Genomic DNA, 26,698 nt, shown 5'->3' with positions numbered 1-26,698 from the left:
TAGACGAAGGTCTCCTAGGTCGACTTAGCAAAGTAAAGAACGATCCTAGTGTGTGTCAACTAGTTTTGGAAATATTCACGACCGCTGTCATAAGTCACATGCATGTCCTTCGTACGCTCGAAGCATTAAAAAATTACACTTGGTCAAAAAGAATTCATCATCGTTCTGATTTCTCAACTATGCATCATTAGTAGTGTCACATACTCTTAATTAATATCAATATCAATATCAACAAACATAGTAGTATCGAGGGTGTAATTAGAATTTGAAGTTTGGCATTGTGAAGTTAATCATTGTGGTAAAATGTTGTGTTTATCTTCACTGAGCTCCTAACTAATCCGAAAATTGTACGGTAGATTTTTTATCATAAAGGCCAGCTGGTATTTTGGCTCTTGCGAGAATTAGATACGAATATAACGCATATTACACTATGGCAATTATGGGTATGAATAAGCAATGTTTTCTACTAGAATATTTCTACGCTAAACATTGTACGTAAAGGTACAATATTTGTTTTTCTTGAGCAAGGTAGAGGCTTCCCCAACTTTTATTCCGTGTAAAACATATGAATAATCGAAAACCAAATATTACAAGCAAGGTTTGCTTGATTGAGTTGCTGGAAAAGAATCGGAATGATATCAGAACTGTCGACTTCAGGTTGTGTTCAATTACATTTTTTTATAAATATTTTTGGATTAGGTCTACCGACTTAGCCCACTACCATCTCCAGCCAACTACATCCGACATCCTATAAACGTTGTACATTTGTACGCACTGTACGGAGTTGGAGTTGGTAAAGCACGATTTATGCCACATGTGAGGTTATCGCATTTGCTATCTTCGCATCAACTGGTTGCTATGAATTGGAATGCATAAATCCGCTGCTACGACAATCATAGTGTAAGGTCAAATTTTATCCTTGCTGAAACTCAACTATAACTTCAGTTGTTTCGTGATCTCCGGTGTCGAATTACTTTACGGTTCGTGCTTGGCCTAAATAATGGGCGAATACCTCAAAGGCCACGAAGGAATTCTGTTGTCTATGAACCCAATGAGACGTGCAGTTATTCATCAAAGCTGGGTTTTCATTCAATAAGTGGAGTAATTGCGTTTGGGGGACATCGTAATCACTGATTTGCCCGTGCCGAGTATAGTCTGTTTAATCACCGTTGTTTTACAGTATTAGTCGATCTGTCTATTACTGATGACGCATGCTTGAGCTATTATTTCTCGATGCATTTGTGAAGTCGGAGATAGCGCCCAAAAGCGCACACGAGACTTGAATCGACGTCCGCGCTAAAATAATCAATTTTGGGGCGACGCGGCAAAAGATCGAAGAGACTTCGTCAAACAATGTTCCGTCGACACTGTTTACTTTGCCTGATCCTGAGCTGCCGATTCGTTCTCGGCCGTCTACCCACGGATGTGTCTCCTGTAAATAGTTTTGAGAAGCCTGGTAAGTATAGTCTAGATACGATTACGACAGACGAATTCATACCACATAGCATCCTGGCCGTATGATTGGAATTTAGTGTGTGGTTCTGCAGTGCGTATGAACTTGAATAGAGAGATCTGAATACCACACACCGGACAGGGTAAATTCAGTCATGTAGCCGGTACTCGAAGACTTCGTAAAGCATGAACGGACATAACATCCGTTTTATGTGTCATCGGTTAGTCATAGCGACTTTGTTAATCCAACCTAATATCCCGTCAAATACGTCGGGATATCAGGAAGAATCGGAATCTATTCCTAGTTTGACGATTGTGTACAAGAAGGTTTACCTTACATTTACTCAACAATAGGTATTTGCCTCCGGCGCAGGGTAACTCAAGCGAAACTGTCTCATAAACAAGAAGCTAGGTATCAATTACGCACTTGATGGTGCCGTGGAATTAGATCTGCGGATATTTCGTATATTCTACCGCGAGTCGGGTTTCACTATCATTAAAATATAACTCCTATAATGAATTAAGCCTACAGATAGCGAACATTGATTTACTGTCAGCAATGAAGGCACGCGGGTTGGATAAAAGAGATAAGTTACAGCCACATGATTCGTTATTCAGCATGTGCAATTCTTGAGAACGAATACGCTCAAGGCACCGTATTAACAGCAAAATATGTCTTCGTTTAAATAAGTTTGACGTGATTATGACGTTAAAACGACTGACTCATCATAGGACGGCTGTGAAAAGCGAAATCCTGCATCAATAATGTCAGTCAAAATGTAATGTAGTATATAGAGCTGCGTGTTCCTACCGTACGCAGTGGTAGTCACAGCTTTGTGAATAGTTTTCCTTCTTTGTTTCAAAGCCGGATAGTTCGCAAAAATTTCTCTTGCCGTTGAATATGGCTATTATATGGTTCAGTGATCTCCCATCCCTATATCGCTGCAAACTTAAAATCCACGGCTATAACTTAACTACGGCCCTATAATTTGCGATGAGTTACGTTTCAAGGCCACGGCGTGCTCATTGAACCTTGTACTATTATCTTGCGTGCTCAAAATGAATTGCTTCACCATCAGAAGAATCAATCTGCTTCATTCGTAAAACTAATCCCAACCCAACTAATTAAAAGATTTTTCAATCGAAAATAGACAGACATGCGGGCAATGCGGAATTCAACAGACTTAAACACGAACAAAATTGCACATTTCGCAATGCACATGCTCCGAATAAGACATATTCAATAGGGCTCTTCAAAAATGACTTTTTTTCCTCAAATCGTACTGGCTACTTGATAAAATCGTTAGGTTACCTAATTTAAGCCTACACACCAAATTTGGTTCAATTCCAGCCAGTAGCCGCATTGCTACGGGAGAAGAAAGTTTCTATTTATTATATAAAAATATATAGGTTGAGGTTGTTCAATGTTCATGTGATGTTTCATCTTCTCTGCATATCGGCAAAGAGGAGGTGCGATCATCTGATGTTTGCACTTGCAGCAGAATGGCGTGTAGCGTGCAGTGTGCACAAAATGACACTGCTGTGGAACAACTGTCAATCAAATCGTCGAAGGGGTGATTTCCAAAATATTCAGATTGTAGCAGAATAATATGAAACGTAGTCGTGATTCATGTAGCCACCAAATTTGTAAATCCTATAATCGCTATATCTTGTACCATCTTGGTACAGGCACAAGCAAAATTCACTGTCGTTGATCTGACTGCTAAACTGCTATGCTTGACGACCGTAATGGATGTATTGGTTCTAGAACTCCCGTAATGAAATCAGTCCCTCCTGGGCAGGATTACAATAATAAAAGATCTATTTAATACATTGCTTTTATATGCTGTCTTACGGTTTACAGCCTCCGCCCGACACAGAATTAGAGTAGGCTATTTGTCGGCTGCGCATTTGTAAAACGATTTAATTCGATTCGAATCAGAATCATAATAAACTCAACTGTGCAACAACGGATTAGAATACGAAATATTGTCATGAAACTCGATTAATGATACTAAAACTTGGGACCAGTTTGCTCACTGCGTGTTGTTAACAAACCGTTCAACAGACACCGGACTGTAGATGTTTAGATCACGGAGTCGAAAAAATCGAATGACTTCTCATGGCTATCTTGTAGCAAATATCATAAAACCGAGAGTGGTGAGAAAGCGATAAACATTATGGGCCCGTAACAAGCATAATTCAGTTTATTCGTCACGCGAATCCCCAAGTATTGACTGGAAAATAGTCAACTTCTTGGCATTTGCGTTGATACTTCGTAAGCTCATTTCCACATTGCGTATAGGGAATCGTTTATTCACGTAACGCCTGTCGCAAATGTCTCTGAAGTATCTCGTGAAATGGCTTACTGCAGTAGGCCTATACAGAGTGAATTGTTTGTTAAACCTACAGTTTAGCAAGTGGTGAGGTAAATTCGTACAGTTTTGAGATGCATATCAAGATTGACTCAACAGCACTAATCGCTGTACTGATGTCATGTACCATACTTGGCCATGGACAATTTTTTACATGTAATGTATGTTTTATATTTTACGTTTAGTTTGTCATGTATGGTAAAAGTAAAACTACAACAAATATGTCCTCACATGTATGATTGAACCATCAGGAGGAGTTTCATGGTATTACTTTTATTTTCAGATGGATTACTGTCAGCTGGATTTTCTGGCGTCCATAACATTGAGTACGTACACAGCAGTTTTTACGTTTTATCCAAGTAAGTCTCGATGCTGATTCATTTGCGTTTGATTATTCCTTTTCAACTTCGATTTATGGTTGGTTTGATTAAATATTGGTACACATGTCTGATGTGTTCAAGAAGATCGTGTCACGGCATGAACGCGGTGTTGTTGTTAACATATTGTTAGGTCGATGTCAATACGCCATGTAATCGGCCGTGTGGATTCCACACCAATGTACACATACCGCAACATCTTCCAGCCCACAAATCAATAGACATCGCCTGCATTATGAGTCTAGGTTTCTCCCGCGTTTGACATACTAGGCTTGACTAGGCTGGTATAATATCACAGTCCACAATGGCCACCAAGAAGGGCTGCATTCATTCACCCTTCATGTACTTGACCAGATTTTGCCATACTGTATGGTGCAAATCAGATGACCGAGATTTTCTGATCGAAAACGACTGGGTATTGTTTCATGCACCACCCAAAAAGGCTTAAAATATTTGATACAAGAAAGTACCGATGACATGATTTTACGCTACGCTGTAAATACGCCCCTTCCGAATAGTGACGTAATGTCCATTGTGTCGTCTTATCTAACAAATGGGATTCACCACAGAGGAAGAGTACGAATATTTGGGTGAATTGAATAGTTGAGATGGATTCTGCGTCTGGGATTGAAAAATCCGAGCTGCGTAATACTTATTTTCCGAGTTAGGTGGATTATGACGCTGTCGTACACGGGCAGTACTTGTTATCGACATCTGCCTACAAAGGCTTTCTCTCGTTCCAACCTCTCTCCCTTGTCCTATGTCGATTCTTTTCTGATTAGAATATATCCACACAATTGACACAAGCACGTTTAAAAGGAAATTGCGAATAAGAAAATTAAGCCTGGGGCATGGCAACAGTACATTATCCAGCCATACACGTTTACCTCATCTAACACACATTACAATGTCACGTCAGCGTTTCTTTTTCAATCCTTTACAGGAATAACATCTCATCTGTTCGGATTGATGCAAGTGACGACGGAGGCGGGGAATATATAATTGAACAGGTAAAGGTTGCGATGTAATATGCAATAAAGTGAAATCGAAAGGACGGAAAAAGCTCGGCATTTAGAAGCAGTCCAACTTGAAATATAATGCCTGAGTGCGATTAAAAATTGTGTCGGGAATTTTCCTTGGATTTCATGCAGAAGTAAGGATCCTTTTACGTATAAAAATCTGATGAAAAGTAGTCAAAAACTGAAGGAATGAAAACGATCCGCATAAGAAGTTCGAAGAAGTAGGTTGCGACTAGGCGACGAAAACCTGCGTCCGTCGATCTCCTGTGAAAACTTTCAAAACTACGCAATGCACAAAATGCCTACTCATCCCCAAATGCATACGATTTTCCGAATGATGCGATTGTTGATATAAAAAGTTCTTTTGCATACTCTACCAGTTGCTGACAATTTCACCTGACGAGAGTCAGCGGATTATATTAGGGTTTATTTCAATATTCAATTGTATATAGAAGTTTTGTACCTCCAGTATAATAGTCTCTTCAAATTATATTCTGTGACAGTAATGCAGGGTCGAAGTCACCCGTACCTTTGCAGAGTCACCCGAACATTATGTGTGCACTAGTGCGCAATGTGCATGTCAAAATCGAACACGTAAAAAGTAAGTAGTTTGACTTCAGCAGCGATCGAGTAGACGTTGAAGTGCTCCTACAAGTTAATAGTTGAAAAGCTGTGCAGGTAGACATGACCTACAAAAATTACCACAAAAAGTATAAGAACTTCAGAATGGTAGGCTCGCGAGCGTTATATATTCACACCGCGGCTAATAGAAAGACATTCTGGTGATCAGTCCACCATGCTGAACCCTTAACCAATTTCAGGTGATAAACTGGGAGCCGACGAACAGTGAAGTGATCAACTGTAAACGCAAAATATCCGATCCTACGGCGTGCGATAACTACATACGGATATTTGCTTCCAAATCGTCAGGAAAACAATTTCTCGTATGTGGCACGAATTCGTTCAATCCAACATGTCGAACGTACCGTGTAAGAATGAATTTTCTTTATCGCAACGTAGGTCTTCTACTTTAATATCTATGAGACGTTAGTAACGGAACTATAGTAACTGTGCAGGTGGGAAATTTATTTTCGTGAAAACATAAGACAAATCGAAAATCACACCGTGTTTAGATACAATTTTGACTCGGGAAAGCAATTACCTCATTGGCGGTTGTTGTAGTCGTAGCCGATAGCTTGTAATTGTACGATATACCGGTGCTGAATCATATTATTGTGCAGAAAAACGGGAACATGTTCAAAGAAGATTCGACAATGCCTGAGTTATCTGGAACGTCAATTTGTCCTTACAACCCTAAGCAGACTGGAGTATCTCTTTACACAGGTGGGTGTACCAAGTTTATTCGACATTTACCCAAATTGTAGTTTTACACTGCATTATTGCCGAAAGGTGGTAATGCTTTAGGCTATTTATTTATTTCCCACGTGCCAGCTGATATGTCAATGAGTTTTATAGATCATGTGATGCATAATCATAGCCACAGTCGGGCCAAGCATTACTAGTTTGGGAATTTTCTTATCTCGTTCATTTACAACTCAGTTTCAATAAGTATTTTAGTACCTAAATAATTGCAAATCACTACAATGGTAGTTGCAGAGCACTGATTCAGAATTGTGTTGACAAAATATAACAGGGGTGGTCTGGTCAACCTTTTTGCCCAAAGGGCCATGGGCAAAAATACGAAACCACGCCAAGCGCGAAGATAAATTTCAAGTTAAATAGCCTATGCATATATCTGTCGCGACAATATACTCTACCTTATGAAAAATTTACAGAGATTAACGATAACTATGGGGATTGCCATTTGCATGGTCTCTTTCACCTTTCGTGGATACCACAATTCGTCGAAATTGTCTTTTATTAGTCATCAACATCCCAAATTTCGCAGTCATGCTAATATTATTATTGGCTGACCTTGCAATTTCACAATTAATTACGTGGCAATCTTTTTATATATAATACAGCTTGTTTTTTAAAATTTCCGCACGGGCTACTAAAATTCATCTCGCGGGCCACGGGTTGGTCACACCTGATGTATAACGTACTTTCAAATAACAATTCTCTCTTAGTCTCTCTGTATGTGACAGAGGTAGGAGATATGACAGTAAGCCGAAATAATGGCAGTAATCACGAACGTTGCGAAACTTTTATTTCAGGCGGGGATTTATATGCTGCTACATTAGAGGATTTACTGGCTAGAAAGCCTGTCATATCCCGAAGCAAAGTCGATAGTAATAACAAAAATCTCAAAATGACAAGGAAAGACGAAAGATCGCTAAACAGTAAGAGATTAGATTCATTTATCATGAAAGTGAACCTTTAGTTTTAGTCTTCAATGTTGGCTCGAATAGTATATCAATACCGGTATTGTGACGCATTCATATTCTATCATCCAAGTACAATCACTATGACAATGGCAGACTGTTAAGAATTCACCTACGTGGAGAAGACTTTGGTTACGAGATTTTCTAGTGCTACATTCGTTACCTGAAGCTTGGTTTTTAACGGTCATATTTCTCCAACGTACACCAAGCATTTTGTGCCATTGAAAAATGTTTCCTATTAGTAACTTGGTTAGTGATTCGATTGGATTGCATTTACAGATCCATGGTTTGTTAAGTTTGTGGAGACAACGCCGAAAGTTTATATCTTTTTCAAAGAAACCGCGGTCGAGGAAGAATCCGGAGTAAGCGATGTTTTGTGTCTTCCGGCTATTTAACAAAGTTGCATGGTTCTATCTAATCCCGTTATCAGAAGACACTCTTTACTTTGTTTGCTAGTTAAAAAAGTATCATGTTTTGTTAGAGGTTATGTTTGCTAACAGCCCAATATGGTGGCGGCAAGTGCTGTATGTCTGCGGCCCTCGTATCCGCTTAATAATCGGCAGAAAGTTGATGGATGAGCAAACTTGTTATATACAGCAGAAGTGTGTTACATTTACAGGCGATCGATTTTACTTTATTTATGAAAAGTGTGACAATTAATCCACCATAAGTATAAAGTGGCCTATTATTTTCCTTTGCGTGTAGTTATGATGTTTTACCCTCGCAGATGACATACACAAGAGTGGGTCAGCTATGCAAAGGAGAAGCAGGCGGAGAGCGCGTACTAAACGACCAGTTCACATCCTTCGCAAAAGCGCGGTTGAACTGTTCGTACCCCGGCGACCCGCCGTTTTATTTCAACGAAATAGCCGCCGCTACTGACTTCTATCAAATGCCCGGGAATCCAACGCAGAGTATCTTGTTTGCCGCGATGAACACGCCGAAGTAATCACATCATTTCAGTGCGATTAGAGGGAGCTGTGCTAATTGCGAGTGCTCGCTATCTTTTAGGAATAGTATTTGGGGATCGGCTGTCTGTGCTTACGTGGATCACGATATTGAGGAGACAATGCGAGGGCCCTTTCTAGAGAGGCACGCGGGAAACAATGGCATGCACTACTGGCTGGAAAAGGAAAGTAATTCGGCGGTAACCAACGCAATGAGCGAGTGAGTCCAGACTGCTTGTCAATATATATGAAATAAGTAGAATGGGAGACGAATGCATCACGAATAAAGAAAAGTATGCAATTGTGTCGATTTTCTGTAAGATCAATTACGTGTACCCACAGGTGGTTCGTAACCTAGTGCTTCTACTATTTCGAAGTACCCAAGTTGGTTTTGCCTACATGCACCACTAACTAGAGTGGTTATGTGTTTATGCTACTTCCGCTTCCACTTAACAGTATGTTGAAAAAGCTACTTACTTTTCACACTTTGGATATTTTTAAGTAGAAAGTAGTCTTGAGAGATGTTTTCACTTTTATCGGTGAAATTCTCATACCTACTGATGCGCGGTACATCGCGGTAACGGACAATATATTCGAAATGTCATTTTACATTATTCACGCACCCTCAAATTCAGAGAGTAGCTATTCATAAATGTATGTGACCCCACGACCAAATCATTATTTTGCAACTACACAGAACTTGAGTACTCCATTTTTACCTCCACTTGTAGTGGTTTTGACATATACTGGAAATTCCTACAAGGGCGTTACTTCTAAGTCTACTTAAATTAAAACGCTTAATACTTTGACCACCCAGCTTTCATCTTACCCGAAATCACGTCTCCAACCTAATATCGCCAGATATCGCCATGGGGCAAAAAGCCGAGTAGCTAATCCCCATTTACCCCCCCCCCCCCAAGTACCTAAAACCTTACCATGTAAATCACAGGTCTACATATTAGGAACGTATTTTGGCACACAAACTTCAAGCCAGTAATCAAAGCAGGTTAGCAACAGTCGGGATTAACGATAGCTATCAACTGCATGCCTTCAACCTAAATTACTGTACAATAACAATACAATCTCATTCCCAATAAACCTAATTCAGTTCAAATGCTCACTGCCAATGGCACTGGAGTTATGTAGCTCTTCAGGCGGAATGGAAATATGACTTTGGGTGCAATATCGCCACTGAGGCTCGCTGAAAAAAAAACGTTCTACCGTTTTGTATTACAGAATCACCGAAACCGACACATTTTGTTCCATAAGCCAATAGTTCGATTTTTAACAATTCCTATGTTCCCCATGATTAATATCGGCACCAGTAATCTACATCAAGCTTACCGATTTTATTATCAATCAATGATGATGAATATACTGTTCACATTTACTTTGGTCTAACATGGTTCCGTCATAAAAGCGTAAGATATGAATAACTTAATTGTGAATATTGTCTGTGATCAGTTTACCATCCATACTAGATGCACGTTGTCGCAAATGAACAACTTTTAAGAAGCCTAACCGAAATGGGTCCCGGATATACCGCCGAGAACATGCATATATAACGTGGCATTATTTGTTGTTCATCTTATGTTAATCGATCATTGAAATATTCCAGGTGCAGCTACGACAACAAGGGCAACTCCATTCTGTCAGTTGAAAATCTCCAGTTCATTCGGAACCACCCGCTGAAATCACGGTCGGTGCCGAGCTGGTCGAACGCTGGCCGTGCCCGGGCACCTCTTTTCATGAAACTCCACGCCCAGTAAGTAAAACTGCGGACTGCCTTACCGCGTTCTGTAGCTATCTAAATGTTTTGATCTTCGTCGCAGGTATCAGTTTTCCGCGATAACCGTCGATCCCTCTGCCGGTTCTACGACGCAATACCTCGTCCTTTTATTGGGCACCACGGACGGCAGGCTTCTCAAAGTCATTCCGCCGGTTACGGGCCAATTCGAGGAATCGCATTTCGTCGGAGAAATGGTCGTCTACGAGGAAGGAAAATGCGGCTCTGACGGCGACAAGTAAGTGCGATTCACGTCGGATTCGCGACCTGATACTTTAGGAATAGGTTATTTCCAGAGCTGGTCAGTAACGAACTACTTCTACTTATTCGAAGTGCTCAAGTAGCCTATGTATTGTGTCACTATACTGACCCACGCTGCTATTTATTATGACTACTTCCACCTCTAATAAACTACTTACCACTTACTGTTTGGGCGGTTGGTTTGGGTAGTAGTTCAGGGATGTCTTTCCATCCCAGTTGTGATTGGAATTATCACAACAACTGGGCGACATAGCAACTGCCAAACTAAATATTAGGGGTGTTCAAAAATGACTTTTTTTCTCAAATTGTACTGGCTGCTTGTTAAAATTGTTAGGTTACCTAATTTAAGCCTGCACATCAAATTTGGTTCAATTCCAACCAGTAGCCGCATTGCTACAGGAGAACAAAGTTTCTATTTATTATATAAAAATTATTATAAAAAAAATCAAAATTTTCTGTTCACTCCATGAAAGTGTTAGGTTGTCTATGGTAACGATGTTCACCAAATTTTACTTAATTCCAACCAGTAGAAGTGGAGTTATTGCCGTCAAAAAATTTGGATTTGAATAAAATAGTATCTACGGTGAGCACAACTATAATAAATAATAATCAAAGAATTGGCCACTGTAAATACCATTTTATTCAAATCCAAATTTTTCGACGGCAATAACACCACTTCCACTGGTTGTAATTGTGTCAAATCTGGTGAACATCGTTTCTATAGACAACCTAACACTTTCATGGGGCGAACAGAAAATTTTGAAATTTTTTTATATTAATTTTTATGCAATAAATAGAAACTTTGTTCTCCTGTAGCAATGCGGCTACGGGTTGGAATTGAACCACATTTGGTGTGTAGGCTTAAATTAGGTAACCTAGCAATTTTATCAAGTAGCCAGAACAATTTGAGGAAAAAAAAGTCATTTTTGAACACCCCTACTGAATATATATTTTCGAAAATCGCACCAATTTCTAGTGCAATTTAAAAAGTACAGATCTGCATTTTATAATTTCTCGAGACACTGGTACGATTAGGGTTGCATTTAAAACAAAAATCAATTTAAAACTAGCATGGTTAAAACATAGCTCCTGTTTAAAACATGTTTTATTTTTTTTCTTCTAGTAATGACGTCGCGAATAGTTAATTGTGATGTCGCAGTGGATTGACATTGACAATTGAAAACATAGGGTAAATATGGCCCCTTCGAGGAAAATGGCTTCCGACCACTGTCATAAACAGACCAAGAATATCTTCAACCAGGACTACATCGTTATGCAGCATTTTTACGGTCGGCGGTCATCCTCATCAGAACAGTCAGCCCATACCAATTATCTATATCTATACTTGCTCTTACTGTCGATTTTGAGGGTTCCAACCACTCCATATCGTATACGTCTACTATAATGGGGGCAAGTCGTCCGTAGGCTCACACTACATGTTTTTGAAAGGGTTTAAACAATTATGGCACCATTATACAACGTTTGAAAAAAAACACCATTTTGATTTTTTAAAAAGGAATTTGTTTACAACACTGTTTAAAACATGTTTTAAACAAAGTGTTTTAAAACACCGTCTGTTTGAAATGCAGCCCTTGGTATACGAGACTGGAGACTGGCATGTTTGAAATGGGGCATAAATGGGCATTGTAATCAATGTTCCCTCTAATTTTTCACTAGTCTGCGCGCCCTCACCAACTCGCTGCGCGGTCCCTTGGACAACAGTGCGTAACGACTAAAAACAGGTCATCACTTCGGCTTGTTTGTGCGCTGCTTCGATTTTCTGTGCGCAGAGACCGTATCAGCACTGCGCAAATGCGCACGCGCGCAGCTTAGAGGGAGCAGTGATTGTGATGATTCGTTTTATTGACAACAATCAATCTCATTGTGATATTTCAGGAAAGTTCTCGATATCAAAGTGGACAAATTAAGCGGATACATTCTGGTCGCGTTTTCGTCCTGCGTCGTGTCCGTTCCGATGTGTCCCATCGCGCAATCGACCTGCAAGAGGTAATAGGTCGCAGTATGTCCGTGTGCGAAATTCATGAGTTATACGCGTGTGCGAATACTCGCAGGAAATGTATCGAAGCACGCGATCCGCACTGCGCCTGGGACTCCACTAAATGCGTGTCTGTAAAGCGTGAAAATGATTTGGAGCAAGATATCGTCTACGGAAATGTGGGCTTACTGCCACAATGCGAGGTTGACAAAGGTAATACGGGTCGGGCGCCATTATTGTCGCGGCGTTTTGCAATGATATTCATTCTATTGTGTCCCAGGAACTTTAGACAGTCTCAACGTAAATAAGACAGGCGGAACAAACGGAAGCAAGACTGACATCCAAACGGTAGTCCCGCCACCAACAATCGCAGATACGAAAGGTATTTCATACCACATTGCACTACCTTCATATCGGGGCCAATATTTTCATTTGCTTGGTTTAGTCAAATTAGTTAGCGTAGGTAACCCTACTCAAGTAGAAGTAGAAGTAACGCCATCAATCTTTACTCTGTTACAAGTAGAATGATCCATTTCCAAGACATGTCAAAATTACTTCAAGTGAAACTGTAATAATGAACATCTTCAAATTACTCATGTAAGAAGATTCAAAAGTAGATTCGGTCGAGGGATCGCATACTTTTAGCACCTAATCGGAGGTGGCTACTGTCCAAATAGCAGAGTGCATCTTCGCGACTGATGCAAAATGACCCTACAAACAGGTGCACTGTTCGTAAATATACTCAGTTACAGTGATATAGGAGGGACTATTTCAATTTGAATCAGTTGTTATGACAATTACACTCCTGAAATGAATGAAAATATATCCCCAAACTACTTTATATTTTACTAACTCGAAAGTTTAAAAAGTAAATATTTGCTTACACATTGTGAAGTAGAAATGAAAAACAGATTCACTTGAATAAGTAGTACAATTATGCCAAACTTACTTGAGTACCTCGTAAACGTAAAAGTACTTCGTTACCGACCACTTCTAGTGCTTGGTCACGTTTTCCAATTCGAAACCACAATTCTAGCAAAATATAGCAAAAAATATCATTCACGGATTTCAGTGTGCCCTTCAACACTGTAATCTCCTCATCATATCCATTTAGTTACCGTATTGAGGGTCAACTCTACGAAAAGTATCCTTTATTTCCAGCTGATCCGAATGTAGCCGCCGCTTCGTTCAGCTTGGACGTGATATCGCTATTGATAGGTATCGCCATCGGTGTCGCGATCATAGTAATCGTGTGGCTACTAATTCGCCACTGCCGAAAAGATAAATTTACAAACGGCAAGAAAACTAAGAAGACGAAAAAGCGATCCCCGCGAGACACGAATCTGTCGAAAGACGCGAAGAGAAATTCCTACAACCAAAAGCAACCTGCGTCGAATCATTCGCAGCAACGCCTGCATAGCAAGCGAAGCGATAGCAGCATAGAAGAAGACGACGCGTTTATCGACGACAAGTCCGACGGAAATTCTAGTTCATTTGAAAAGGTACGGATTTCTAAATCAGCCTGAGAAATACTAACACCGGCGTAGCTAAGTGACGCAGGCGCCTCTGTTATTTTAATTCAGTTTTGAACATTGTGTATACACTCTACACCAGGGGTTCTCAACTTCCCGTGTATAACGGGCCGCATTTTGCCATCAAAAGACCACAGAACGTTATTACCATGTATTTGTGGGCTACTGTTAAATTTAGGCTACCGTACTCTTTTGCACCAGTAGTATACGAAAGTTTAGTTCATTTTTATGCATTCTGAAGCATTAATGGACAGCGTTTTTTTAATAACACACAGGGACTTTTCGAAATAGTGGTGCAATGCTGATCCCAAGTTCATGCAAAATATCAAAGTTAACAGAATCCTGTCCTGATCCGGATCCGTCACTTAGGCAAAAATGTGCATCCGGGTCCGATCCTGTGTGAGAAAAACTTGCCGGATTCCTGTCCGGTTCGAATCCAATATCCTGATCCTGCACATCTCTATTCTACAGCAGCATTCACTACGTCACAAGGGATATCTATTGTCATGCAACTGTCGAAATTTTCCCCTGTCCCATACGAGTTTTCATCCTGTCTCCGATCGTATGTGAATTGTGAAAGGGTGCAACTGTAAATTCTTGGTTGGGAATTGGGTTTTTTCACCAGATTTCCTCCATGTTGTAGGGTGCAAATCATGCTATCAGCACAGTTTGTTTATATTGGGGGAAAACGAACTAAATACGCCAAACATTATGGAGCAATATCTGGGGTTACCATAGTTTGGAAATCTGAAAAGAGGATACTTTTCAAAATTTTCAGACTTGCAATACCGGAGGAAAATCCTGAAAAAATGGTAAATTTCTCCCGTGGTCGGTTGACTATACAAAAAGGTCAACATTCCGGCTCAGCTCCCGAAATAGCCGCCGGAGCGTTACTTCAGTGCTGATTTACTGTATCTCAGTCGAATTTTGGCCTATATTTAACCAAAATTCTCAAAAAAGAGGACATTTGGGGTGTCCTCCGAGAACACTTTCATAAAAGTAGAAAAGAGGAGAAATCCTTTTAAAAGAGGACGTATGGTAACCCCAGCTACATCCCATGGATATATAGCAAGTCATGTTTACGTGTACTGTCGTTAGGTGGCGTTGTGGGGTAGTAAAACACCATGGTGTGTGTATCGGAATCGTTTTCACCGATTTAAATTGGTGTGAAAGCAATATTTTGTACCGTTAATCTGATTCCAACCTGCGCTGGGGTGAAGATCGACGCAATACACTATTTTCGTTTGCAGTATATTACCGTTAGTTATCCATCGAATCGAATCAGCGTCCTCGCTACACAATTGATTACAGTTCCGAAGGCATGCGACTAATTAATGGACGAGTCATTTTTACGCCATCTTATCCGTGTAAGCGGTGTCTTATAAAAGCCTAGAAGTGGGCCGTGCTACAAGCCGGCATCTACGGAATAAAAATGAAGAAAATTGAACTCGTGTAAATGACCATAGTAGTCAACAAACACCATGTTTACCACAAACAACAAATAACAACAACAACTTATTTTTTCCAGCGGGATGGGTATTTTGAAGCATGATTTTTATAGTATATTATGTGTCTGCAAATCGTCGACCATCCATTCCGCCGTTTTATATAGAGTTGAAAGCGATTATTCTGAACTTTGTAATTCATATCGGCTTAGTACGTTGAACGAAGGGATCTAAATCTTCTAACATCATTCCAGAGGCCAGTTTCTTGTTCCTTTTGAGCTAACAGCCACGTACCGCATTCGCGTTTCAGAAATCCAGAAGGAAAAGAGAGTCGTCCGTGAACAGACGATCCAACACCTCGTCCTACCGCCGCGACGACAGCATAGAGCGAATACCCCAACCACACGGAGTCAAACGCCAAGTCTCCAGAGACAGCAACGACTCCGGATTAAACGGGGAAATGGTGGTAGACGCCACGCAGCCCCCGTCGCCACAATCTGCGGGCATGCACCGGTCGATGAGCGCTACCGCTGGACAATCAAGGCCGCCCGGCCGAGAGTTGAGACGCCAGCTGTCTCTCCAAATGCCGACAAACGTAGCCCCGCAAGGGTACAAGCACACCATGACTCCAATCCCCTATATGTCGAATCAAAATCCGTTCGACCATCAAATGCAGCATCATTATCCAGGCACGCCTGGCCCAATGCCACAACATTTTGACCCTGCAGCAGCGGGTTGGCACCAATCTCCCGCTAAAAACGCGAAAGTTATGCCGGGTTCACACCAGACTACTAGTTTGGACCGTAAAATGCTACGCGAGGGGAGGTACAATCGGGCCGGGCCGCATGATGTGCAACAACAGACCCAGCAGCCACCGCGCGGTTACGCGGACACGCTACCTCCGCCCGGAATGGAGGATCCGAGAGGTGGGTGTTAGAAGTTATGTTGTTGTTTTGAGCTTTCAACGTGTTTCGATTACATTGGTAATTTTACACAAGTCCGATATTCTTTATTATGCATGAATCTCGTGTGTTTGTCGTGAAGTACTCGAATTGGATTTGAATTCTTCCCATTGGTTGACACGCGACTGCATTTCAACTCATTTTAGTAACAAGCAGACGCGGTCAGTAATCAAGTAACTCTCAGGTCACATAACGTTGACAGCGTCAACCATACAACCTTTAATATAGTCCGCTTCCACACATGGCTGGCTATCAATTTTATTGACTTTTGTACAATCTGCGAACTATTGTCTGAAACCCTTTTCAGTCCAATCACCTTATTTACCAGCTCATCATTTAATGAGCGTGTCTAATAGGCTTATTTTCAACGGGGTGTATCAAATTGTGGTCTTTAAAATGCAGGAAAGCATCAATTATAAACTATAAATATCTCTTTAATGCTGACACCAGAAACACATTTTCTGTCTATCTTATTTTTCATGCAAAGCATTCATCTTCAAGTTTCGCAGTTTCGATTGCTATGAGCATTGAGCATCTCACCATTGATGCGTTCCTATCAAGCACATATTGTGAACGAATCTAATCTGCACATATCATCAATATGTTGAATCACGCCGACAGTAGTAACAGTTGCTCCGACCTGATCAACAGAGATCGGCTATTTCAAATCTTGTACCACCAACGAAATACAAACAGGCCTACAGTAATATGATTATATTTTACTTTTAAGAAGATGAAACGTATAAGGAAAGTTAGTTAAGTCGCTGCAGTAATCAAATTTTTCGCGCAATTTTATCAACATGTATATCACTCTAAGCGGAAAGGGTGTGTATTTTCACCCGTGTACACCCCTGATACACAGGTGTGAATATGCACTCATGGCAACAGAAACCAGAACCTGCCTCAGACTTACACCGCGGTGTAAATAGAGTACAACATTTTAATCCAAATTATGCATGCACGGTGCACACCACTCACAGTTTCAAAAGTCCTGCTCTAATGAACGCAAAACTGCAACTAATTTGGTACCGACTTGGCAATATGAGTACATCGAGGATGCTATATCCTGAAATAATTGTCTTGACCTATTCGTGCAGTCGAAAACAAATCTTGATTAAGGCTAAATCATTCTGTCTTTGCTTTGATTGAGAGTGATATTTATTGACGATTTTGTACTTACCATTTACACGCTTTTGCATTTCCCAGCGCAAGGAAGGCGGCGCTACCCTAGCGAGTCGGGAGTCAGCAATCATCGCCCGTACGTCGCGAAACCCCCGCCCTACCAGTCAATTGAAGAGGAGACCTCTCCGCTTCCGGATTCACCGGGGAACTATCCTCCCAACATGCAACAAAGGACTACAGACCTCATCCGGCCGAATCAATTACAAATCGGCGACAATTTGAAACGATATCAACCCCCTAGTTCCACAAACACTCCTCTAATGGAGCAAGCGCCGATGTATTTGGTGTCCCCGAGCGGGCAGCCGGGTAGAAACACGCTTTCCAACAAGCAAATGCGACGCGCTAACAGCGAGATCCCGGTGGGATACTCCGCCAAGCCTAACCATGTCTTGCCGCACCCGCAGTCGGCGCCTTCATTTTATCCGTCTGATATTCATTCGAAAAGCAATCCGACCACCCCGGACGTGGATCCGAACCACAACAGTTTTTTCCGGGATCAAGTCGACCCGTCGCAAATGCGAAAGAGGAATCCTAGTGGCAAGTCGGTAAGTTGAGGATGTGCTAATATCAGCGTATGGTGGTCTGAAAAGATCCAGTTAACACTTAGCTTATACTCATAACTGGGCTGGGCTAAGTCAGTTGCCTGAGTGATTCGATTCTGAATCGAGAACTAGATATGCACCCAACGTGTTAAGCGAGATCAAATACAGGTCAAATAAACGCCCGACCTACTGTGACCTAGGTCTGTCCCGTAGAAATATCGGTATCGCTCTACCGCGGTCAACATTTATCGGCCTGTCAAATGACGTGATCGCTCCTTCAACTCTTCAAGTGTGATCGGTCTTCAGTGCTGTCGGATTGATTTATGGAGGTTCACTGCGTGTAAATGACGGTGAACTTGGTTTCCCGAACTGCAAGTACGCCTGTTTTACTCGAAGTAATAATTTCTTAATCAGCTGGAAATTTATTGTAAATAAGTGAATTTCGTACGGGGTGCAATAGTTGGATGTTCTTGTTGAAATTTGTCGCAATTTCATTTTGGCGTAAACTATCAGGTAAAGTGTACTATATCGTTAGACTATAGATTCTGGTATATCAGTCGGTATAAGGCTACTCATCTCAACGCATTAAACGCAAGCGTCATTATGGGATTATCAGCAGCCGAAAAACTGCGAGTATCCGCATTGGCGCATGCCTGATGCCTGACCGTTTTCAACAGACGACGCCTACATCAAAAGAATTCCCCGAGCGACCAGAAGTGATACTAGCCGCTAACCAACCGGTGGAGACGACCCATCTAGAAATCAGTCAAAGCGACCAAACCGTCTGACGGGGGCCGCCAACATCTGCGTTTCTTTTATTTAGTGCACTTTTCGCGATTTATATACTGCCTGCCAACTAACATCTGCTTTTCGATACTTTACACCGAACGCATTCCGCCGTCACGCGGTGGCGCTGGGGATCGCATTTGATCATGAGCTGGTCGCGTGATCAACTATACTTTTTACATGATGTCTGTAATGGGCTGCGATACCAGGGGTTGCTAATGACCGGAACGTGCATTACCTCCAAGTTTGGGAATTGGTACTAAGAATCGGATTAAATACGAATGGTACTAATGTGAGCTTTACAGCAGAATTTGATGATTGATATGAACACTTTTGAAAGAATTGACGATGTAGATTTTAAAATATCGCTTCACTTATTATGTCCTCTGATGCAAATTATGTTACCCTTGGTACAGAATGGTTTACGGTGAATACGGAAATTATATCTCCAACATATATTCTTTTCCATGTCCAGCTCAGCGTGGTAGGGCGCCCACTGCCAGTAAATTCCTACGTTTTACTTTGAGTACTGATTCGAATATGTTGCTTTATAAGTTCCTTACATTTTGTGGAAAAATAAAATAAATTTTATAAATGCGTGAATATATTTTTGGTCAGGCTTTACTATAAACAGTATTGGGTTCTGTCTTTACTTTTCCGGATATCAGACACTATGTCCTGAATCCACTGACGCGAAGTCTAAAATGTCAATATGGGACATATCGTCGTGACCAGGCTACTCCTTGGCTGTAGTGACGATTGTGATCATGGATGTAAAAGTGTTGCGAATGTGATTACTATCAGTGGCGGTTAAAATACTCAGTGTTGCTGAGGAAGTAGAAGTTACGCCGTGACTTTCTACTCAATTACAGGTAGAAGCAGCAATTTCCAAGACATGTCAAAACTATTTCATGTGGATGTTAAAATTGAAAGGTCGGAAAAGCGCTCAAGAAAACAGTGCCGACCAGTAGATTTGGTCGAGGAATCGATCCCATACTGTAATGGAAGGTGGCTGCTTAGGAAATTGCAGGATGTATCTTCGCGGCTAATAGTAAATAACTAATGACTATGGGGCAAGTTTCTGTTGCACTAATATCATGAGAAAGTTGCTCCTAATTTTAACGAAAGATGCATCAAACAGTTGCATTTATAATATTTTTTTAATTATTAGGGTATGAGATTCTCGAAAGGCTGCGTTGGATAACCCAACAGTTTAAGATTTACAGGGTGCCTGCTTATTCCGTTTCTTTCTTCGCTATGCTATCGACCATGCGTACGCTTTTATGTTCTGTAGGTTCGAAACCTGCATTTCCTGCATGGCTGCCAAATTTGGAGCTTTCCATTTTCTCGGACGTCCTGGCGAGACCGATGAAAATTACATTTTTGCACTGCAGCAAAACTCCGTGTTGGCGACTTGAGCAAAATCAATAGCCTGAAAAAGATGACCCAGAGAAAAACTTGGACATTCTCGTCTGGGCGTCCGTGAAATGGAAAAGGGCCTCAAATTTGAACGACAGTGAATTATTCAACCAATCTGTCAAGATATAGTTCGGGCGCTGCCGTGCTTCGCTGGGGTGGTTGAACTACTAGCTTGCAGGCAATTGCGTCATAGATAGCATTGAGATGCTGCTAATCCCTCACATATAGCCCTTTTTTATGCAAATTAAAGACAATAGAACCATACTACAAATAGTTGTAAAAATCTGCATGGAAAATAGAAATAAGCTACAATATCAAAGTCCTACAAGCACCTTAAAACATATCACACTAAATATATTCCGAGTATTTATGAAGCTGCCGGAAGCTGCAGAAAAAGTTGCAAAAGTTACAAAAACTTGCGCTACTGATAGTACTACAAACATGTAGAATCTTAGTAAATATATTTATTTACCATGATACAGGGTGTATTTCACGCGGTTCCTATCACAATTTAAGTCATAGGAGTGATGAGGTCTTATCCCAAAACCATTTTCAAAACTCCACATTGCAAAAAATATGTAGTTTTGCCTGAAACTATTCAAGTAGAAGCTGAGCAGTGTAACAACGTAACCACCTGGGTAATAGTCCCATTATAGCAAGACCTATCCGCGCACTCCGGAAAATTAGCAGTTCGTCGTTACGGATCGGATTATTATTCGGTTATTCCAGTTTTTGTTAAGTTATTGCTTGTTTATGATCGGACATTAACGGGTGCCGCAATCGTTACATTGTCTGTTGCAGACCAGACGATTTTCGACAGCGTCTTACCGTGCGGCATAGGAACATATAGGCCTATAGGGTTATCCCAAGATATATGAATACGTGCCCTCTAAACCAGTGGTTCTCAACCTTTTTTCATTGCGGACCCCTTTTGGACCTTCGCGGACCTCCCGCAGACCCCACAAGTTTGCGTTCAAAACTATAGCCTAATTGTATCAAGCGACCATCATCTGTCTTGTACGTGTATCAACTGTAGGCTTGTGAGAAACACCTACAAATCACCGCTGATACTTGGAAAATAGGGTCAGCAACTGTTCGAACTGATGAAAATCACGATATCATGAATGCGAGTCATTCTATATCACGCAAGCAGAGTTGAAAAAAGTGGGTTGAACTGAAAACTGAACTGAAAACTGAACTGTGAACATAACGACTTGGACTCGGACTCGAGTCAAAACACCATGAGAGAGAGAGAGAGAGAGAGAGTATTTATTTTCGTCCAACCAAAATACATAACAACAGACGGCAATGATGGCGGTACAGAAAAGATGCATGCACAGTATTCGGTATTAGATAGGAATGATCGATACGACCTTGAGCAGGGGTGGGTAATTATTTTCCTGCGCGGGCCAAATGAGAAGTAGAAAATACGTTGGCGGGCCGAGTGAATATTTTTTATCTATATTCTCCAGAGCATTTCAATTTCATTTCTAAATTACGCTGTTAATAAATTCTGCACAGTGACTGTGTTGATGTTAGGTAATGAGAAATACACGGTTAATTTAAAAAATATCTATTTGCCGTCATGATTCGAAACAATCTTAAAAATGATACATTTTCAACTCTCTTCAACGATTCAAAAAAGCCCTACTTGATCACCTCTTGTCGTTACACTAACACGGTTGTCCTACCTCGCCCAGACATTGCTTCATTGATCATTTGCTACCATTGTTTAATTTTTTTTCTTTTTTCCTTTCTTAACTAAACATTTTTTACAGCCAGACTGTTCAGAGTCAAGTGTACTTGTTTGATGCTGGTGTGATCAGACTAGATGACCTTCACGGTCTTATCGATCATTCCTATTTAATGCCGAATACTGTGCACGCATATCTTTTTGTACCACCATCACTGCCGTTTGTTATGTATTTTGGTTCGATGAAAATAAAGACTCTCTCTCTATCTACGTTCTTCTATTAAGACGCTATAGAAGTGGTTCTCAAGCTTTTTAGACGCTCCTCCCTTTATGATAGTGAGAAATTTCGCGCCCCCCTTATCATGATTTCACAAACTATTAAAAAGAAAGTGCAACCAGAATGCTAGCAATCCCAACGGATAGTTTGATGACATGGAAGGTTATGGATGCTGATTAGAGAATTCGGAAATATCAAAATCGGACAATACACAGAGAAATAAATAACCATAAGCTATGGGTAAATGGCGCGGGGTGCGATCCAATTGTTCATTAAACATCGGCTTCGCGCTCCCCTTCTGATGCTTTCACGACCCCCAGTTTGATAACCACTTCACTGAAATGTACATGCAATAGTACAAATCCTATTTTCTTGGTCGCTGCCTTTCCAGCGGTTTGTTTGTTGTATTCATGGTGTGTGTTGACTACTATGGTCATTAACAACAGGGCGATATTGCTTATATTTGATTCCGTATCTGCCGACTTGCAGCACGGCCCATTTCTAGGCTTTTTGTAAGATACCGCTCACGCGGATGAGATGGCGAGGAGGAGCCTATATGAACCTCCAACACTTAGGCAGGAATTCTGGAGTCAACCTCGGTCGGACTCGAACCCGCAACCCATTGGTGTTGCAGCTGTGGATTATACCACAACGCTATCTCGCCAACTTCCGAGCTGTGTGCAGCTTAAATAGCCCTGATGTTGAGCGAGGCTAGCAGTTTTTCTGAACTTTGCCCTCCATTGATCGAGTGTTTCGTGCTTTTGTCACAGACCGACTTTATTTAAAATCCTTAATCTCGGCGAGATGCTCGGCAAAAACTAAGAGGAAGGTTCTACTCCCGACTCCAGCATACAACTATTTAGTGCTCTAACGTTTAAACTTTCTTTTAATTTCAGTTTTCGGCTTTTTTGGGGGGCATGCCCGTTAATCTTTTATAGTTGATAGATATCATGAGTCATATAGTAATCGCGAGCACTGATTGACTTGTTTTACGAATTAGGGATCTTGAAAGACATACCGTATAATGCGCAATGTGACAATGGCAAAAATGAAGGTTTAAACTAAACTATATGGAAAGAGTGATTTCTTGTAACTTTAATTGCTACTCATACTTTGCCTCATTGCCTTTATTTTGAATTTGGATTACGCAGGCGAGGTACATAGGCAGCGTAATTGTGTCATATTAGTGAACAGGCTTCAAAGTAAATGAATTTCCAGTTAAGTCGATGCAGCCTGTGGTTTTAGTTATTCAAAAAGCAAGTTTTATGTTTTGAATTTCAGGCAACCTTCCCGGGCCGCACAAAATAGCTTCGCGGGCCGCACTTTGCCCAGGTCTGACCTTGAGGGTCAACTAGTCTGATCACACCCGCATCGAACATATACAGGGATGCCAGTGGAGTATTTCGGAAAAACTCAGATGTGGACGCTAAATAAACCCAGAAAAACCCAGATCCTATATTTCATTTAAATGTCTATGCGATAGCTGTAAAACTGGAAACCGACAGTCATTAATTACAATCATACAGTCATGGAAGTAAGCATTAGCCCTTGATATCGAAATTCCCACAGCTCATACAATATATTTGGCTCGGTAAACACTGCAAATCTCTCAAAAATACGTCGTTTTTCTCTTGACGCATTGCTGTAAAAGAATAGGTGCCTGGCGCCAATACTCAAAACGGCAAAGCCATTCGGGCATCCCCATCCCTGAGGGTGATTTTCTGGTATTTTTAAAGTATTTATTTAAAGTATAGCTTTCGGTTGATTAATCCTGGAACGATCACATTTATCTGGGATAATGTGACAGGCATGTTTAGTCGACAAATAAACTGCCAATCATGACTTTCAGGGTATATTCGAATGTGCGATAACCAACGGATACTACCATTCAAGTCTTAAATCGTTTTAAATTGTAAGACAACAGTTCCAATGGGTTGCCCTATGAACTAACTTTCTGCGACATGGCAGTCAGTATTCAATGAAACTCCATCACATCACAAAGGTTTAGGCCTCTCATCTTAGTAGTGAAACAGTTTCTGAAGACTCTTCCGCTATAATAAAAGCGAAATCTGAAGTACGTGCATTTCACGACATTATGTTTTACTAAACTAATAATTAATCTACGATCGTAAAATTGACCTCACGAACAGGATGCTGAAAAAAAAAACAGATTCCAAGGACAAAAACCAAGAAACCCAGGCGATGCTCGGAAAACCCAGATCAGGGTGAAAAAAAACAGGAGCGGCACGTCTGTACGTAAAGGTACAAATGAGATCAACCGTATCGCACGATTTTGCAGGGTTCGAATTCTTTTCAAAAATGTTGTGCATGCATTCCCCCATACTGGCTTGTGGCCATACTACGATTCCATATTGCAGGTGAGAGTGGAAAAGAGAGAAGTAGATGGTTCGTAGTATTATCGATCTAGAAACCAAATATTGCAGACGGACTCGGACTCGACCCTCTGCTACAGCTGACTTGGGACCAGACATGGGGTAATCGCGATTAGTAATCGTAATCGATTACGACGATTGCAGGATTTTGAAGTAATCGTAATCGCAATCGATTACATTCGAAAAAAATCCGAAGTAATCGTAATCGTAATCGACTACTTCCCGTATCTAATCGATTTTTTTGTGAAAGAACGATTACTTTTTGTTTGTACAAGGACTATGACATAAACTGAATATTCGTGAACAAGAATGAGATAATATACCACGTTAGCGATAGCACAAACGTCTGTTTTCAAACGCCGCTACTCATTATTACGTCAGAAGTATTAGCTCCGCTCGTCATTGCATAGAAGTATCCACAAATAGTAAACAGACATGCGATGAACATTGTAGTGTGATTTTAAGAACACCCCCGTGGTGTATATCAGGTTATCAATACACTACAGTAGCCCCTACCTCGCAGCAGGATATTGATCACCACTCTGCCTATAGTTTCAAATAGTAACTTATGTATTGATGTTCGGTTGTGCTTGGCTAAACGCAGTTTACCGTTGCTGCTTGGCGAGCAGGAGGCCTACGTACGAACGTGCACCTGACGAAGATTCGGAATTTTGTACTCGTCGAATAAAACATTGCAGTTTCCACAACGAAGCATTACAAATAAACAGCTGCTGATATATATCATAACCGAGCCGTGCTTAGCCGTTCCTCGTAACAGGAGCTCGCAGTATAGACTATGTATTAAGTTGAAGGCAGAATTTTTATGTTCACTATATCTTATTCTCATATAACTACTTGAAACGGGCGTCAATCGTTATTTCACAGTTCGTTACTCAGCATTTGGACCTGTCGCCATAACCATCCGCTTATATACCCTGACATGTTAGCGTGGGTTGTAGCTAGAATCAGAACCAAAACAGCAATTCGTCCCCCAGTCCAACCGTTGGTCAATTTTCAAAACTGAATTTCTTCAATAATATTGGTAATTGCATTATATTACTATTCATTTATAACCTCTCTCTGCCCCGAGTGTCAGATTTACCTGTAGAGCTGTGGCACGTAATTCATAATTATAGCATCTAGTATGTTGTTATAATTACTTCATTGTATGTTGTTAATTCGCGACCTCAAGTCTGTTGTATAATCAAAAGATATTGTACTCGCCCAAACGTAGCAGACTAAAAGAATATCTTTCGTGAGACGCACACACAAATTGTCTTGGCTTTATTCCTTTATGGATGCGCCGGGTGGCATTTGCATTGTGGGCCAAGGTTGGAAGGACAGGAGTTATTAGTCACGCCCACCCAGCACGGCTATTGACAATGGACGAATACCCTAAGTTTCGGCCAAGGTATTTCTTTGGTATCACATCCCGTGGAGTTGCGTGTTGGCCGAAACTGCATATCTCTTTTGGTGTGTTGTGGGATCGTGGCGCGGTAATGACCGGCTCCGAAATGCCTGTTTCTATAAAATAGCCTACGCATGTTTTTTCTCGAGGGGAAGAGGTATGCATTTCAAACCAAGCTATCTACTGGAGCACGGGTCACCAACCGTTTTGAAACAAAAAGCTACTTCTTGTGTAGTGTGTACTGAATATTGCGACGACCGACGGGTTACCACTTACTCCCGCCGTTTATCCGTGCTCAGTAGGATTTCTTCACTTAGAGTAAGACAATCAGAGAACTGGGCCGGGTTTCCGCCCCTTACCAAGGACAAAAAACGCTCACTCGCCGGGACTCTCACCAGCTTCTCCAGGCTCAGTTGCGTTGCTGCAGTGCGCGCTGAAGCGCCGATCTCCGCGTCGAGACTCGGGGATATTAGCTATAGATTCCCGTTGAGCCGCCGCGTA

At 41.1% G+C, this 26,698-nt stretch overlaps 1 protein-coding gene across 1 annotated transcript; it reads left to right on the top strand.

The window, feature by feature from the left end:
* The first annotated feature begins 290 nt into the window (after window positions 1-290).
* Window positions 291-19,602, top strand: LOC145449230 (uncharacterized). Its single transcript, XM_080327698.1, has 18 exons — window positions 291-1,456; window positions 4,111-4,186; window positions 5,148-5,214; window positions 6,045-6,212; window positions 6,465-6,567; window positions 7,401-7,526; window positions 7,848-7,930; window positions 8,296-8,513; window positions 8,580-8,735; window positions 10,134-10,280; window positions 10,348-10,539; window positions 12,459-12,569; window positions 12,635-12,771; window positions 12,839-12,940; window positions 13,720-14,060; window positions 15,846-16,461; window positions 17,704-18,224; window positions 18,899-19,602. The coding sequence occupies exons 1-18, from the start codon at window positions 1,354-1,356 to the stop codon at window positions 19,007-19,009; spliced, it is 3,378 nt and encodes a 1,125-aa protein (XP_080183824.1). The 5' UTR covers window positions 291-1,353; the 3' UTR covers window positions 19,010-19,602.
* Window positions 19,603-26,698: the final 7,096 nt, after the last annotated feature.

The sequence above is a fragment of the Botryllus schlosseri genome, chromosome 10 (genome assembly GCF_051294905.1).
Source record: "Botryllus schlosseri isolate E-star chromosome 10, Bs_hap1, whole genome shotgun sequence".
Classification (NCBI taxonomy): Eukaryota; Metazoa; Chordata; class Ascidiacea; order Stolidobranchia; family Styelidae; genus Botryllus; species Botryllus schlosseri.
This window is presented reverse-complemented; position numbering and strand designations above follow the sequence as displayed.

Coding starts and splice junctions, on each gene's coding strand:
- LOC145449230 (XM_080327698.1), top strand. CDS start 1,354: ATGTTCCGTCGACACTGTTTACTTTGCCTGATCCTGAGCTGCCGATTC. Junction 8,514..8,579: donor GCCGCGATGAACACGCCGAA/GTAATCACATCA, acceptor GCTATCTTTTAG/GAATAGTATTTGGGGATCGG. Junction 10,281..10,347: donor TTCATGAAACTCCACGCCCA/GTAAGTAAAACT, acceptor TCTTCGTCGCAG/GTATCAGTTTTCCGCGATAA.